We start from the raw sequence: 15450 nt of genomic DNA on the forward strand, positions 1-15450 counted from the left end.
ATTGTAATTTTTTTTTTTTTTTTTTGAGAGTGGGGCACACCCTGTCATCTAAGCTGGAGTGCAGTGGTGTGATCACGGCCCACTGCAGCATCAACCTCCCATGATCAAGTGATCTTCCGGCCTTAACCTACCAAGTAGCTTGGGCTACTGGCCTGCTCACGAAGCCCAGCTAATTTTTTTTTTTTTTTTTTTTAGTGACAAGGTCTCACTATATTGCCCAGGCTGTTCTCAAACTCCTGGGCTCAAGCAGTCCTTCCACTTCGGCCTCCCGAAGTGCTGGCATTATAGGCATGAGCCCCTGCACTCAGCCTATTGTGGTTTTGATTTGCATTTCTCTGATGATTAGTAATGTTGGGCATTTTTTCGTGTTTGTTAATTGCTTGTATGTCTTCTTTTGAAGAATTACTGTTCATGTCCTCTGCCCACTTTTTATTTTATCTTTATTTATTTATTTTGAGACAAGAGTCTCACTCAGCCACCCAGGCTGGAGTGCAGTGGCATGATCTTGGCTCACTGCGACCACCGTCTCCCGGGTTCAAGCGATTCTCCTGTCTCAGCCTCCTGAGTCGCTGGGATTACAGGCAGCCGCCATCATGATTGACTAATTTTTGTATTTTAGTAGAGACGGGGTTTCACCATGTTGGCCAGGCTGGTGTTGAACCCCTGACCTCAGGTGATCCACCCACCTCAGCCTCCCAAAGTGTTAGGATTACAGGTGTGAGCTTTTATTTTTATTTGGATAGAATCTCGCTCTGTCACCCAAACTGGGGTATAGTGGCGCAGTCTCAGCTCACTGCAACTTCCACCTCCCAGGTTCAAGCGATTCTTCTGTGTCAGCCTCCTGAGTAGATGTGACTACAGGTGCCCACCACCATGCCTGGCTAATTTTTGTATTTTTAGTAGAAATGGGGTTTTGCCATGTTGGCCAGGCTGGTCTCGAAGTCCTGATCTCAAGTGATCCGCCCACCTCAGCCTCCCAAAGTGCTGGGATTACAGGCGTGAGTCACCATGCCCAGCCTCCTCTGCTCACTTTTTAATGTTTTTTGTTTGTTTGTTTGTTTTCTTATTGATTTAAGTTCCTTATAGATTCTGGACATTAGTCCTTTGTCAGATCATAGTTTATGAATGTTTTCTCCCATTCTGTCAGTTGTTTACTCTGTTGATCACTTCTTTTGCCATGCAGAAGCTCTTTCATTTAATTATGTCCCACCTGTCAGTTTTTGGTTTTGTTGCAATTGTTTTTAAGGACTTGGTCGTAAATTCTTTGTCAAGGCTAATGTTGAGAAAGGTATTTCCTAGGTTTTATTCTAGGATTTTTATAGTTTGAGGCCTTACATTTAAGTCTTTAATCAATCTTGAGTTAATTTTTACATATGGTGGAAGGTAGGGGTTCCGTTTCATTCTTCTGCATATAGCTAGCCAGTTAAGTGAGTAGGGAGTCCTTTCCCTTTGCTTGTTTTTGTGAACTTTGTTAAGATCAGGTGGTTATAGGTGTGCTGCTTTATTTCTGGGTTCTGTATTCTGTTCCATTGGTCTGTGTATCTATTTTTATATCAGTACCATGCTGTTTTGGTTACCATAGCCTTGTAATATAGTTTGAAGTCCAATAATGTGATGCCTCCAGGTTTGTTCTTTTTGCTTAGGATTGCTTTGTGTGCCACCTTCTGAAGTCCAATCACCCTGTGTAAATTACCTACATTTGTTACTGACCAAGGTGCTTCCACAGGGGAGCCTGCTGCTAAGATGGCAACAGGGCTCCCTCCCAGCCACCCCTGGGAACCAGGATTGAATGTGCCGCACCTGTATCCAGAGCTATGCAGGGTGCCTGGTTCCTTGGAGTGGTGTCTGGATGTTCACTGAGCCCTGGCTGGGGGCAGGCAGGGGCCAGCACACCCACCTCAGGGTCAGACCTTGGTCCAGAGCAGGGGCTTGAGGATTCGGACAGGCAGTGGGCCCCATAACAGAGAGGGATCAGTCTCTGGGGGGACCTGGTGAGAGGACGGACACATGGGAAGGAGCTGGGGCTAGTGGCTGAGCCCACTCTGGCCCCCAAGGACCTGAGCTGGGGCCAGTGGCTGAGCCTGCTGTGGCCCTCCAGGGTCCACACATGGGGGGCTGGCTTGGGGAATGAATTCATGAATAGGGGCTTACATGGCTCTGTAACATCTGCCTAGGCTCCCCTCATTTTAGAATCCATGGATGGGCACAGTGTATCCTTCTCCCAGCCACTTCCGGGCCTTTTGGGAAATGTGCTCACTATCGGCCTCTGGTGGTCAGCTGGTGTCTGGACTAGTCTGATCACACCCACACCAGGGCAGGATCTGAGAGAGCAGAGTCCCCTCTGCTCTCTCAGATCCTGGAGTCACTTCGATATAAACAGTCAGCTTTGTTATGAACAGATGCCAGGGGCTCCTCTTAGCCTGGCAGGGCCTGACTTCCAAAGCCAGAGGGGCACCGTTCTGTCCTGCTCCATGCTCCAGCTCCGTGCTCCACTGCAGCAAACATGCAGGCTATGGTGCGAAGGACAGAGGCAGGGTCTCAGCATGAGCAAATCAGCTGGGCGGCTCTCATGTCTCCAGGGATTTTTTTCAAGATTTCACAAAGGGCCAGGCATGGTGGCGTGCAGCCGTAGTCCCAGCTGCTCTGGAGGGTGAGGTGGGAAGATCGCTTGAGCCTAGAAGTTCAGTTTCAGCCTGGGCGACATAGTGAGATCCTATCTCTACAAAAAATATTTTTGTAAAAAAATGATTTCCCAAGAGACAGGTCAGGGATTGGGAGAGTGGGAAGGATGAAGGGAGGAGACGATCCTTCTGAGGAGCACCTGCAGGCTGGCCGTGTCTGAGCACAGGGCACAGGGATAGAGGTAGGGCCCGATGCCGCCCTCAGGGTCTGGTTGGTGAGGAGGAGGGGAAGAGTCCTTTCCACAAGGCCATGCTGAGTCTCACGTAGCTCTGTGCAGCTGTCCTGTTACACATTTCAAGAGTGTTGACCCGTGTCGTCTTCACAACTAGGCTTCAAACATGACTTCAGTTTTACAGATGAGGAACGTGACTTCAGTTTTACAGATGAGGAATCTGACCCTCGGGGAGGCCAGCTGGCTTTCCCAGTGTCACCCAGGCCTTCCTGACTCCCCAGCACAGGCCTTTCTTTCCCTGGGACCCACTTCTCTAGCAAATGCCAGGACCTCAGTAACCGACTGGGTGCCAGCAGGGTGCCGGTGGCGGGCAGGCGCTGGGTCTGTCCCATCTTCACTGGTGCCCCCCTCCCCTCTTTCTCTCCTCATGCAGCAACTGAACCACCCAAATATCATCAAGTATTTGGACTCGTTTATCGAAGACAACGAGCTGAACATTGTGCTGGAGTTGGCCGACGCGGGGGACCTCTCACAGATGATCAAGGTGAGCGCCTGGCGGGTGGGGGTGCTGGGGCTGCGCAGCTTTGGAGCCAAAGGTGGCAGTCTGCCTTCAGCCCAGTCCCACAATGCTCTGCCCTTAGCCAGAGGCGGCCGTCCGGGGACCCTGGGCGCCCCTGCGGTTGCCCACAGGCCTTAGCTGCGGTCTGGTGAGGGCGTCTCAGGGTCCGTCCCCAGCTGCTGTTGCTGGAGGCCTCTTTCTTTCCATTGGCCTCAGGGAAGCCCAGCTCAAAAGAGCCTGTGTGCAAAAGCAAGGCGAAGGTGACGCCAAGACAGGATGGTGGCTGGGAGGGGGCCAGCCATGGGCAGAAGGAACCCCTCTGGCCACCCCCCGTGCCCCAGCCTGTCCACAGGCACGTGAGCCACTTCTCCTGTCTCACAGAAGGAGCAGGGGCAGCACCCTGTTTGGTCCGACCCCAGCTCTTGGGAAAGCGTCTTGTAGATCCCACTACCTCATTTTACAGAAGGGGAAAACTGAGCCCAGAGAGGTTAAGAGACTTGCTTGAGGATACCCAGCATTGTGGGGACAGAGCCATGCCTGTGGCCCAGGTCTCTTCCTGGTCTGGAACCCTTTGGTGGACATGGTCCAAGATGACTTCCCCAGCACTAGAGGGGGAACTCCATTTCCATGTTCCAGCTGACGCCCAGGACTGGGGTCTTCAAGAGATTGAGCGATCGTTTGAGTCACATGGGCAGGCTCAGCGCCAGGGCTGGCTCGTGCTCCGCACACCTACATACCTCTCCACCTGCCTCACCCCACCGCCCAGGGCACAGGGTGGGGTCCACCGTGAGTCTGGTGTCCAGGACCACTGCAGCTTCAGTGAAAGAGCGGCACCTCCTGCCAGCCACCACCCAGCACAGTACGCTCACGCGTCCCTCACCAAGTCCCCACTGTCCTCAGACAGCAAAGCTCAGAGAGATCTAGTCTCCTGCCCAAGGCAGCTAAGCCTCTAGGTGGAGGCCCCCGGGCCTGCCTGACCCCCAGGCCCAAACCCTCAGCCCCTACTCCACTGTTCCTTAGTGGAGGTCCTCACATCCCTACTGGCTTGGACCTCTGTCCCCGGGGCCCTGCTGTGGCGCCATCACCTCTCTCCTCTGGATGCAGCCTGTCTGCTCCCAAGTGAGGCTGGGCCCCCCTCGAGCGCCTACCCTACACATAGCCGCGCTTGGAAACGGGGCTGGATGTGGGTTCTCTGTCTTTCCCATCAGGCACTGGGGATTGAGCAATTGCTTGGTGCTCTTCTGAAATGTGGCTCCTAGGAATATAGGCGTCACTGGGAAGTAGCGTTACTTGAGCTGTTATCACCTGCTCTTACATTTCCGCTGACATATTAATGCCTTTGCAGGGATGTTAATCTGCACACAGATCCCTGGTGGAAACAGATGTGCTAGATCATGTCTTAGCTCTTCCTCTCCCCTGTCCCCGCTTCACTTGTTTCTTCTTCACATGTACCCTTGCTTAACACACAAGCATCGTGCATCCACCGTGTGTCACCCTCATGCCAAGAACTAGGGATGTCACCGGCATGGCTGCTGCCCTCAGGGATCCCAGATTCTAACAGGAAGACAGACCCTCGAATGAGTAGTTAGGAGCCAGTGTGAACAAGCCATGTGCAGGGCCTGTGGGAGTCAGGGAAGCCTTCCTGGAGGAGGTGACACTGAGCTGAGCCGTTAGGGGAGGCAGGCTGTCCAGAAGCAGGAACGGTCCAGCAGGGATGGGAAAAGGAAAGGGGAGCTGAGATGGAGACGACTGGATCATGTGGGGCCTCTCACTCCAGGCTCGGGATCCGGGACCAGGCCCTAATGTCAGAGAAGCTTCCTAAGATTCATGGCAGGGAACAAACATGGTCAGCTCCGTGTTCTAGAAGAAAGACTGGAGGCCGGGTAGGAGAGGTGAGGGCGGGGACGGAGGAGGAGCAGGAGGTGAAGGAGAGGCCTCTCCCTACTGCCACAGGGGAACGAAGCCCATGGAGAGGATGCCTCACCCTCTCAGCCCCAGTGGAGCCCAGACACTGCGGCCTCCAGTCCGTGGACTGGGCCTGCAGTCAGACAGGCAGATGAGGGGCTGAGGCTGGGCAAATCCCTCTTCCTTGAGCTTCCGTTTCCACCCTGTCCCCGGGAACTCTCGGAGGGAGCATTGTGGGAAACCCAGGCCAGATGCAGTCGCCTTCAGCAGAGAGAGAAGAGGAGGCATGGGGGCGTTCTATCCAGCATCCCTCCTCTATGCCAGGCTTGGGAGGGGGTGTCCCCTTCCTCTTCACCGCTTCCTTGGCTTCCCCAGAGCCAACACTGGCTCAGGGTTCAAGTCAGTCATGAACCCAGCAGGATTGAGTCTAGGATGGGTGTGGCCTCAGTTTCTGAGCAGCCACCTGGCCCCCCATGCCTTGGGTCCCTCCTCCTCACCTGGCATAGTTCCCCCTACCACAGCCTCCACCTGTCCCCCCCAGTGTCCCTGCCTGCTCCTGTTCCCTCCAACCCAGCTCAGGGGCCCTCACCTGCAGAGCTGGCTCGATGTAGCTGCCAACAGGGGAGGCCTGGCAGTGCAGAGACCCACCCGAGTAAGACATGTCTCCTGGATGGCCTCGGGCGGGTCCCTGTGCCTCGGTTTCCTCATCTGTAACATACCAGCACAGTGTCTGGGGCTTGGTGGGAGCTCGGTCCCCCTGGTTCTGCCTGCTCTCAGGCCACCTCTGGGTTTCCAGAGGAACAGGGGCCACCGCATGGTCGTTCCACTGGCCTCAGAGGCTGTCAGGCAGCAGGGCTTGTGTCCCAAGAGCCTGCAGCCTCAAGGGCTAAGCTGCGCCATCACAGGCATGGTGCCCGAGTTATTTATGAGGAAGAGTGAAGCTAGGAGCTGCCGTAGCCCCAAAACCCACCAGAGACTCTGCACCTCCTTGCTAAATGTCAGACAGTGCTTATAGGACGTGACATTTAGAAAATCACCACTCTCGGCCATGCGCATCCCTGCTTAAATGCTGTAATGAGGATTCACTCACGTCACAGCGTGCATAACATCCCAGCCTGGCCTGCCACAGGCCTGGAGGTGGCCCGGGGTTGGGGTCTGTGCTGACACCTGGGACGGCTCACCAGAGAGGTTCTCCCAGAATTGCACCTCAGAACAGCCTTGAGGGGATTTATGGCGAGGCCAGGGGTTCCTGGCTTCGACTGTCCCACTGTGGGAAGCACCCAGACCTGGGTCCCAGCTGGGTGCCAGGTGACCTTGGGCATGTTCCTGAACCTCTGAGCTCGGTCTCCCATATCAGTGGTTACTGGTGTTATTAGAAGTGAGCTAAGGGGGCCAGGCATGGTGGCTCACACCTGTAATCCCAGCACTTTGGGAGGCCAAGGCAGGCAGATCACCTGAGGTCAGGAGTTCGAGACCAGCCTGGCCAACATGGCGAAACCCCGTCTCTACTAAAAATAAAAAAATTAACTGGGCGTGGTGGCGCACACCTGTAACCCCAGTTACTCGGGAGACTGAGGTGAGAGAATTGCTTGAACCTAGGAGGTGGAAGCTGCAGTGAGCTGAGATCATGCCACTGCACTCCGGCCTGGGCGACAGAGGGAGACGCCATCTCAAAAAAAAAAAAAAAAAGAAGTGGACTAAGGGCTTGGGCTTTCTCGGTGGGAGACCTGGGGTTGAGCTGTGTTTCTGCCTCTTTCTGTGTGGCCCTCAGTTTTCTTTCCCCAGCTGTAAGATGGGCCCAGCCCTCTCTCTTAGGCCCGGCGTGGTGGCCACACCCTGCAGGTGGTCTGAAAGTGCCAGCCCAGATCCTTTGCTCCACCCACGCCCCTTCCCAGGCCAGTGTGTCCTGGTCAGTTTCCAGCTTCCCAGCACCAGAGCAGCTGCCCTGACCATCAGGCCCACAGCGCCGCCTCTGCCTGCTTTGGGGAAAGATAGTTGCTTTGAAGCAAAAAATCCCTGAACAAAAAGCTGGTTTGCAGGTAGCTGGTGAAGTCCTGCCCCACCGCCATGGGCCTGGCATCCGAGAGCCACCCCCGTCTCCAGCTGAACTGTGGCTGTCACATGCTCTGGGCCTGCCCTCTGCCGGACCTTCTGTTACGTACGGCTCACTCAGTGCGGCCGGGGGCCTTTTGTTTTGGTTTCTTCCTGGATCACTAAATATGTTTTCCCAGGCAGTGAAGCAGAGTGACCCCGGGTTCCATTTGAACGTGTCCAGCCCATTTCCTCAAGGTTCTGGCCGCATTTGTTAAGAATTCCAGTGCGGGGCCGGGCGCGGTGTCTCATGCCTGTAATCCCAACACTTTGGGAGGCCGAGGCGGGTGGATCATGAGGTCAGGAGTTTGAGACCACCCTGGCCAACATGGTGAAACCTCGTCTCTACTAAAAATACAAACATTAGCTGGGCATGAAGGCGCACGCCTGTAAATCCCAGCTACTCGGGAGGCTGAGGCAGGAGTATCGCTTGAACCTGGCAGGCAGAGGTTGCAGTGAGCCGAGATCACGCCACTGCACTCCAGCCTGGGTGACAGGGCAAGACTCCATCTCAAAAAAAAAAAAAAAAAAAAGAATTCCAGTGCACTGAGATCTGCTGGTTCCGAGGAGGTGGGGGCAGCTGTGATTTAACCACCACATGTGTCCTGGGTGCCACCCTCCTGGGCCAGGTTGGGGCTGGGGACAGGGAGAGTCCACACCATTTCAGTCCTGCAAGGAACACCCTGTCTGGGAAAATGTAGTTGAGGGCCACTTTCAGCATATTTGATCTGGGTGTCCATGCAGCAAAGCCATCCGGACACGCCAGGCCTGTCTAGCCCTCACAGAGCTCTCGGGGTGGGGACAGGGTGGCCGCAGAGTGCCATTCAGGTAGAAGGAGAGGCGTGGACACATCACTCTTGGTTCTGGGCTTGTTGTTTCTCAGCTGCCCAATCCCCACCCCCTCCCCCATGCCAGGCACCAGTTGCCCACTGGGGAAAGGACAGAGGCAGTGCCCTGTGGTCACCCACCTCCAAGCCCGCTCACCCGGGCCTGTCCCTCTGCCTGTCTCCCCCGCTGCAGTACTTTAAGAAGCAGAAGCGGCTCATCCCGGAGAGGACGGTGTGGAAGTACTTCGTGCAGCTGTGCAGCGCCGTGGAGCACATGCATTCACGCCGGGTGATGCACCGAGGTACACACCACCCGCCAGGAGCCGCCTGGAGCCCACGTGCCCCTGGACCCCCAGGAAGACGCTTCCCATGGCTCCTCCAGGGTCCTCAGGGGCAGCCCCTTGAGGACCGCTCTGTATTCCCTAGGCAGGGGGGCTGTCCAGCAACCACACACACATGCACCTGGATCAGGGACCTAGGTGGAAAGTGACGTGAGCCCCAGCACCACTTCCAGTTCCCCACAGCAGCCTGGGAGGGAGGTGAGGGGAAGCCCCGCACAGAGGGGCCTCTCATGGGGGCTTTGCCATCCCCGCGGGCTGGGCTGAGAACGGGAGGCACCTGAGAGGGCTGTTTCCATAGTTCACGTCACTCCAAGTTGTGAGAAAGGAGCCTGGTGGGTGCCTGGCAGGGCGTGGGGTCCTTTATGTAGGCTGCTTCCTGGATACCTCCGTTCCTTAACTCTATCTGTATCTCTCGGTGTCTGCTGTATTTGAGGTCCCGCCCTCACTGAGGGCTACGGCACAGGGTGCCCCACTGAGCGCCTCCTTCATTCGTTAACAGATTTTCCCTGAGGGCCTCCTGTGTGCGAGGCACTGGTCTAAGCGTAGAGGATACGGCTCTAGAGCCGGAAACAGGAGCACAGAAACCCCTGTTCTCTTAACCCTCACAGCAGACCTGTGAAGTTGGTGAAGGGAGACCCATTTTACAGGTGAAGAAACTGAGGCTCAGAAATGGTCAATTTCCCGAGGTCCCACAGCCAGAGCCAGGACAGGGCCTTGCCCTGAGGGAGCAGGACCTGGGCTAGGCCTCACCTCACCTGGAGCTCCCCCTTCCTTTCGTCCTGTCCCACCTACCCCAAGCCTCCTACCTCACACCAACCTCCTTCTGCTCACCCTGCAGACATCAAGCCTGCCAACGTGTTCATCACAGCCACAGGCGTCGTGAAGCTCGGTGACCTTGGTCTGGGCCGCTTCTTCAGCTCTGAGACCACCGCAGCCCACTCCCTAGGTAAGGGGAACCTGTCTGTGCCCCAGCATCCCCCAGCGGTCCTGGTGACCATGCAGGGAGATGCAAACATTCTCCCCACGTGTCTTTGGTCAGTTAGGGCAGGAGGATGCCTTTTTTAAGCCCCAGAGTTTTCTCGTCTGTTCAGAACAGTGACCCAGAAGGGAGTCAACCATGGCCAGAGGAGTCCAGCTGGGGCTTCCCACACCCTCTGGTCACCTCCCGGCCGTTGCAGGAGAAGCTGACTGAGCCGGTTCCTTGGAGCTGGGGGTGTATCTGTGGCACAGGGCAGCATCTTCCCACTGCTGTGAGTGTCTCGTTCACAGGCAGCACCCGGGGTCCGTCCCTCCTGGGGCTGGACATTTGTGCTGTTCCTGGTTTTTGGCCTTTAAACCGGCGGTTTTGAGGCTGTGGGTACCAGGTGCCTGCCAGGGAGGAGGTGACATTGTAGCTGGACCATAAAGGGTGACCAGGTGCTGCTGGGACAGGGAAGGCGGGAGCAGTGTTCCAGGAAAGAGTGGGTGAGCCTCGGCGTGCAGCTGACCCTGGCTTTGCCACAGACCAGGGTCCTTGCAGGAGCGGTGAGAAAGGCGGGCAGGGCTTTGAACTCTGAGCTCAGTGGGCTGGACACCACCCTAGGGGTCGGGGGTTGCTGAAGGGCTGAACTCGGGAAGAGACTTGGTCAGATGTGTGTTTTGGGGACACGTGAAGCAATGGCAAGCTTCAGAACCCACACACTGGGTATGTAACCAAATGTGAAACTTAGAATGCTGGACGATGGACGATTTTTCATTTAGTGAGAACACAGGAACCAAGGGAGCCCCCCATTCGCCCTCAGTGGAACGCAGGAGCAGGGTCTCCGGTGCGTTACTACAAGGCTGTCTGGGTTTCACCATGCCCATCTGTGGGCACATTTCCCAGAGGCCCATGGAGTGGGCGAGGGCCCCTGCTTTCTCGGGGCTAGCTCCTGGCTCTTTGAGGTGTGTTTGCAGAGGAAGGTGCCCCCAGGCCCGCCCGCTGTGTGCTGCGCCCACCAGCATCCGCTTCCCCAGGAGGGAGCTGGGCCCCAGGAGCTGCCCGCCGCCTCCTTGAACACCGCCCCATTCCAGCTCATTTCCACCCCACTCCATGGCTGAAGCCAGGACGTCTCCCATCCCCAGACCCCCGAGTGCCTGCAGCAAGGTGGGGGTGAGAGAGAGCAGCATTGTCTGGGTGGAGGCACTTTCTGGAAGTCACAGTGTCCTGTGGAAAGTGTCACTGTTCACACAGATTCCAGTGAGACTCTCAGTGCGTTGCACACAATTAGGAGAAATGTACGAGCCTAGAGACTAGCGGCTCCCAGCAGCTGCTGGAGCCAGCGGGGTGGCGGGGAGGGGGTTGTTTTGAAACTCTCGTCCCCACCTGGCCAGGCCTCAGGAGCTCTTCCTTTAGCTCCAAAGGGAAGATGTGTCAGGCCTTCCCCCCGGGGAGTATGGGACATTCCACTCATGCCCCTGACAGCCCCAAGCATCCAGCGATCCTTCCGTTTAGCAGAAGAAGAATCTGAAATCCAGGTGCTCGAGAGATTTTCCTGAGGTCACATGGCAGCAGGCCTCTCCTTCCAGAACCCACGCTGCTTCCAGGAAACGAGGGCCGGGGCCTCGGCGGATACTGTCGGAGCCCCCCTTTGGGGACCCAGGCCACCGACTCTCCGTTGCTGGAAGGAAGCCTTGTCTTTCCCTGTTCCCTCAAACGTTGACTTCCCTTATGAAAAACCAAGTGTTTCGGTCACTTTGGGACTATTTACCTGTGTGGTTGAAGGGCTTCGAAAAGACCAGGAAATTCAAGGGAAGCTGTCAAAGAGAAGAGGTCGAACCGCTGCCTCCTGTCCCCTGTCAGTCAGCACTGAGCCTTTGTCTGTCCCGCTGCAGAAAAGAGACTGCGGCGCTCCGTCAGAGCCGGTTAGGATCGCATCATGAGGAATGGGCAGAGATGCGTCTCATCCGACAGTATGATTTTATTGACTTGGACTGGTGCACTTATTATATTAATGAGAAGAAATTGGAACTTGGGAGAAGGCCGCCCTCATAAGCCGGGCTCTTCCCGAGCCCTCCGAGCACTGACCAGGCCGCATGATGGGTAGAAGGAGCCCTCCTGGGGCCTGTCCCCGCTCCGGGCTGTGTGCCCAGCATCCAGGAGAGATGCCCAGTGAGCTGAGGCCTGCACGGAGCTGAGCAAGTCCCTCAGCAGGACGAGCTCCCAGAACCAAGGGCCCGCACCCACCAGCTTCCATAATGGTGACAGTGCCGAGCCAAAGCCCAAAGACAGACAGTGCCGAGCCAAAGCCCCTTCCACCAAGAGGTTCTGCAGACTGCTGGCTAAGTCTTGCACACATGTTTGGTTGGGCAAGAGATGGAACTAATTACCATTGCATCATGACTCAGGAGGGGCGCAGGGGCTAGGGACACTGCACACCCTGTGCGTGGGGATGAATTATGCATCTGCCGCACCTCATGTGCACCTACTATGTGGGAATGCTGTGCTGGCAGCCACGTTGCCCCGGCAACCACCTCGTCCCCTAAGGCTGCTGACCCAAGAGCTGGGCTTATGCAAATCTGGTCTCCTCCCACTTCCCCCTCCCGGGCCCCTCCCCACCTCTGTATTTGCTAACACGAGGCTGGCATGAAAGGGCATTAGTCAGTGCCATGGTCGGGCTGACAGGTGCGGTACCCAGCGGTGGCAGCGCGGCTGCCTCAGTGTCAGAAATAGGAGCCGTAATTAGAGCGCAGAACAGAATGAGCGTCAGACGAATTACCAGGCAGCAGATCATATTTGTCAGGAAGGATTGCATACATAAAAATTAAGTGACAGTACACGCCGGCGTAATGCAGGAAAAATGAAAGATTTGCCTATACACAGCTCACAAGCTGCAAGCAAGTGTCTCGCTCCGAGCAAGGCAGCAGCTGCAAGACAAATCACAGGGCTGGGAGAGCGGGCAGGCAGGCCTGGCTGCTCGGCTGTAGTGACAGGGCCGTCTCGGTGACAGCCACGGGTGACAGGGCGGGAAGGGCGGCTGGTCACACCCAGGCCCAGGCAGGGCCCGTGCTGCCTCTTGGAGTCTGGGGGAGCAGGTCTGGTTGGGGATGACCCTGTCGGGCACTCGAGGTCAGGGCCCTGCTGGGTCTCCCGGGGCTTAGCCTGGCCCTGAAGCGCAAACCCCTTCCTTCTCCTTCCTTGAGCCTACTGCCTGGCCCTGGGCTGTGTGTTGGGGATATGCAATTATGCAGTTTTCAAGAGGCAGACACAGTCTGTGCCAGGTGTCATGTCGAGGGGACAGGTGGCAGTGCCTCATGGGGCCCGCTGTGGGCAGGCAGGGCAGGTGTGGGGCTCCGTCATTCTAAACAGAGCCCCAGGGTGGCCAGGAGCCCAGGCTAGCCTCACCCCTCCCAGAGCCACCCTCACTTCGTTTCTCTGTAGCCACTGAACTCACTGAAAGATGAGTTAACGACGAAGAAAAAAAGAGTTAAAAAAACATTTTGCTTTTTCGTTGGCCAGACATGGTGGCTCTCGCCTGTGATCCTAGCACTTTGAGAGGCTGAGGCAGGCAGATCACTTGAGGTCCGGAGTTTGAGACCAGCCTGGCCAATATGGTGAAACCTCATCTCTACTAAATAGAGCGAAAAAATTAGTCGGGCGTGGCGGTGCACGCCTGTCATCCCAGCTACTCGGGAGGCTGAGGCAGGAGAATGGCTTGAACCCAGGAGGGAGAGTTTGCAGTGAGCCAAGATGGCGCCACTGCACTCCAGCCTGGGCGAGTGACTCCGTCTCAAAAAAACAAAAAAACAAAAAACAAAAAAAAACACCTCATTTTGCTTTTTTGTAAATCATCACAAGGCTTATTATCCCATTTTACAGATGATGAAACTGAGGCTGAGGGAAGTAAGAGAGACCACATCCCTCTGGTCACCCAGCAGCCAGGTACCAGAGCCCCACGGGAAATCAGCTCAAGCAAAGAGCCCATCTCCAGGCATCAGCCTGCAGCATGGCCCAGGGAGGGTTTGGGTTGTGGGTGCCCAGGGAAGGGGTCGAGAGAGAATCCCCAGCGAGACCTCGGGTGCGAGGAACACCTAGGGCTCTGAGCACTTCTTCCTCAAGGAAAAGCCCATTTGACCTCGCCAACAGCGGGTGTTGATGGGGGACCTGGAGCTCAGCCTGGGCCCCACAGGGAAGGACAGAGCCTCCTCTCGTGATGTGTGTCAGCGCTACCTTGCAGGGGATCACACCATGCTGTGATGTGTCTGCGCCCAGGCCTGGCACGGGGACCCTTGTGGAACATTTGTTGAGTGGACGGACGACCTTCATGGCCAGGCATCCCTGGGAACACCCAACGGTGCAGGCACGGAGGGCCATGCAGATGCATCCCAGGCCACCTCCTGCCCAGCCCCACCCTGTGTCCCATCCCAACAGTGCAGGACGCCTGGGAATGATCTGTCAGTCCCTCTGGCCCAGAATCCCTGCCTCAGCAGATGGACCTCAGGCCTGAGTTTCGGCCAAGGTTCTGAGCACTAACCCCTGGGCGGCAGTCACAGGTCTGCCACGTTCGTGGCATTTTCAGGGGAACAAACTGTTAGGAAGAGATGAGCTGATGCTGAAAGGGGAGGGGAAGAGAGGGAAGGGCCTTAAGGGGCCAGCAAGGGGTGTAAACTCCAGCTCTTTGGTTCATTCATTCATTCATTCATCCATTCGATGAGGTTCTGTGCTGGGCCCAGGCCGTTCCCTGGGAAGGCTGGCTTGGCCCCCACCTTTGTGGAAGATACAGCCTGGTAGGAGAATCCGTTTAGTCTTCACCATGAACCAAACACTCCTCCAACAATCGCTTCTCATTTTCCAGAGAGGGAAACCAAGTCTGCAGAGGTTGGGGGGGACCCTCTGTTTTCCTGATGGGAAGACCAAGATAGAGAGTTTCTGTTCTCAGCCAGGGAGTGGAGGAAGCAGGTCCAGCCCAGCGAGTTCGAGCTCCACATCACTGCTGTCCCCACCTGCCCCTGCCTGTCCCGTGGAGGATTCGGTGCCAAGGCACAGCCACCCAGCCCGATGTCCTGCCGGCTGGACGGATGTCGGCAAGGAGACCACATTTCTCCAGCTGCTTTCCAATCCACCATCTGGGGAAGAGGGGCAGCTTGCAGGCACCAGCCTCCCCTTCCTGTGAAATCTGCCTTTTTCATAGCTAATGAACATGTTTCAAACACCGAGAGCATTTCAAAACATGGCAAAGTTTGTTTTGACAGGAGCGGTGCATCTTGGAGAAGCAGGACCCCTTTAATCAACCTCCCTCTTTCAGATCCCACATTCTCCTCTGATATCTGCTGGGTTTGAAATCGGGGAGTTCTAGGTAAAGATTCCGGGAAGGTCAGGGTTTGTCAGGCTCTTCTTTCATACACACAGCTCTGTCCCCCACCGAGAGGAGGAGGCGGTGGGAGTCGCTGCGAGGGGCATTGAAACCCAGCGTGCACGGGGCTCTGCCTCTGCGTCTCAGCATCGCCGGGAGATGGGCCGGGATAAGGAGGTCGTCCTGGGCAGGGCCCCTGTCCGTGGAGGCCCCTCCTCCTGCCAGCTTCCCCGACTTCCTCAGAATCCCAGCTCCCCTCGCATCTGGGGATGCGTCCTCCAGTGGCCCGCTGCAGGCTGGGGGTTTCTTTGAAATCTCTCGTTTTATCTTCAAAACTCATGCGAGTTGGGCATTGTGCTCCGTAATGTCTGAGTGGCTGTTGTCAGCATAGACACCAGGCTTTACGTGACTTATTCCCAGACAAGTTGGCATCACAGGAAGAGGTGCTGTATCTGCTCCTGTAGCTTCACACAGCCCTAGCTCCAGTCCAGGATACCCTGCCCCCAGTGAGACACAGCACCCTGACTTTAAGATGGAAGGGGGAGCAGCCCCTCCCCTGGGT

General features: G+C 56.3%; 1 protein-coding gene across 5 annotated transcripts in view; it reads left to right on the plus strand.

The window, feature by feature from the left end:
- NEK6 (NIMA related kinase 6) overlaps positions 1 to 15450 on the plus strand; it is a 96340-nt gene that overhangs the window by 61789 nt on the left and 19101 nt on the right. For all 5 annotated transcript variants that reach the window (XM_073021914.1, XM_037994018.2, XM_008006304.3 and 2 more), the window contains exons 5-7: positions 3288 to 3398; positions 8430 to 8538; positions 9416 to 9523. In XM_073021914.1, coding sequence (XP_072878015.1) covers positions 3288 to 3398; positions 8430 to 8538; positions 9416 to 9523 — 328 coding nt within the window. The remainder of the gene's footprint in view (positions 1 to 3287; positions 3399 to 8429; positions 8539 to 9415; positions 9524 to 15450) is intronic.

This window comes from Chlorocebus sabaeus, chromosome 12 (genome assembly GCF_047675955.1).
Source record: "Chlorocebus sabaeus isolate Y175 chromosome 12, mChlSab1.0.hap1, whole genome shotgun sequence".
Taxonomy (NCBI): domain Eukaryota; kingdom Metazoa; phylum Chordata; class Mammalia; order Primates; family Cercopithecidae; genus Chlorocebus; species Chlorocebus sabaeus.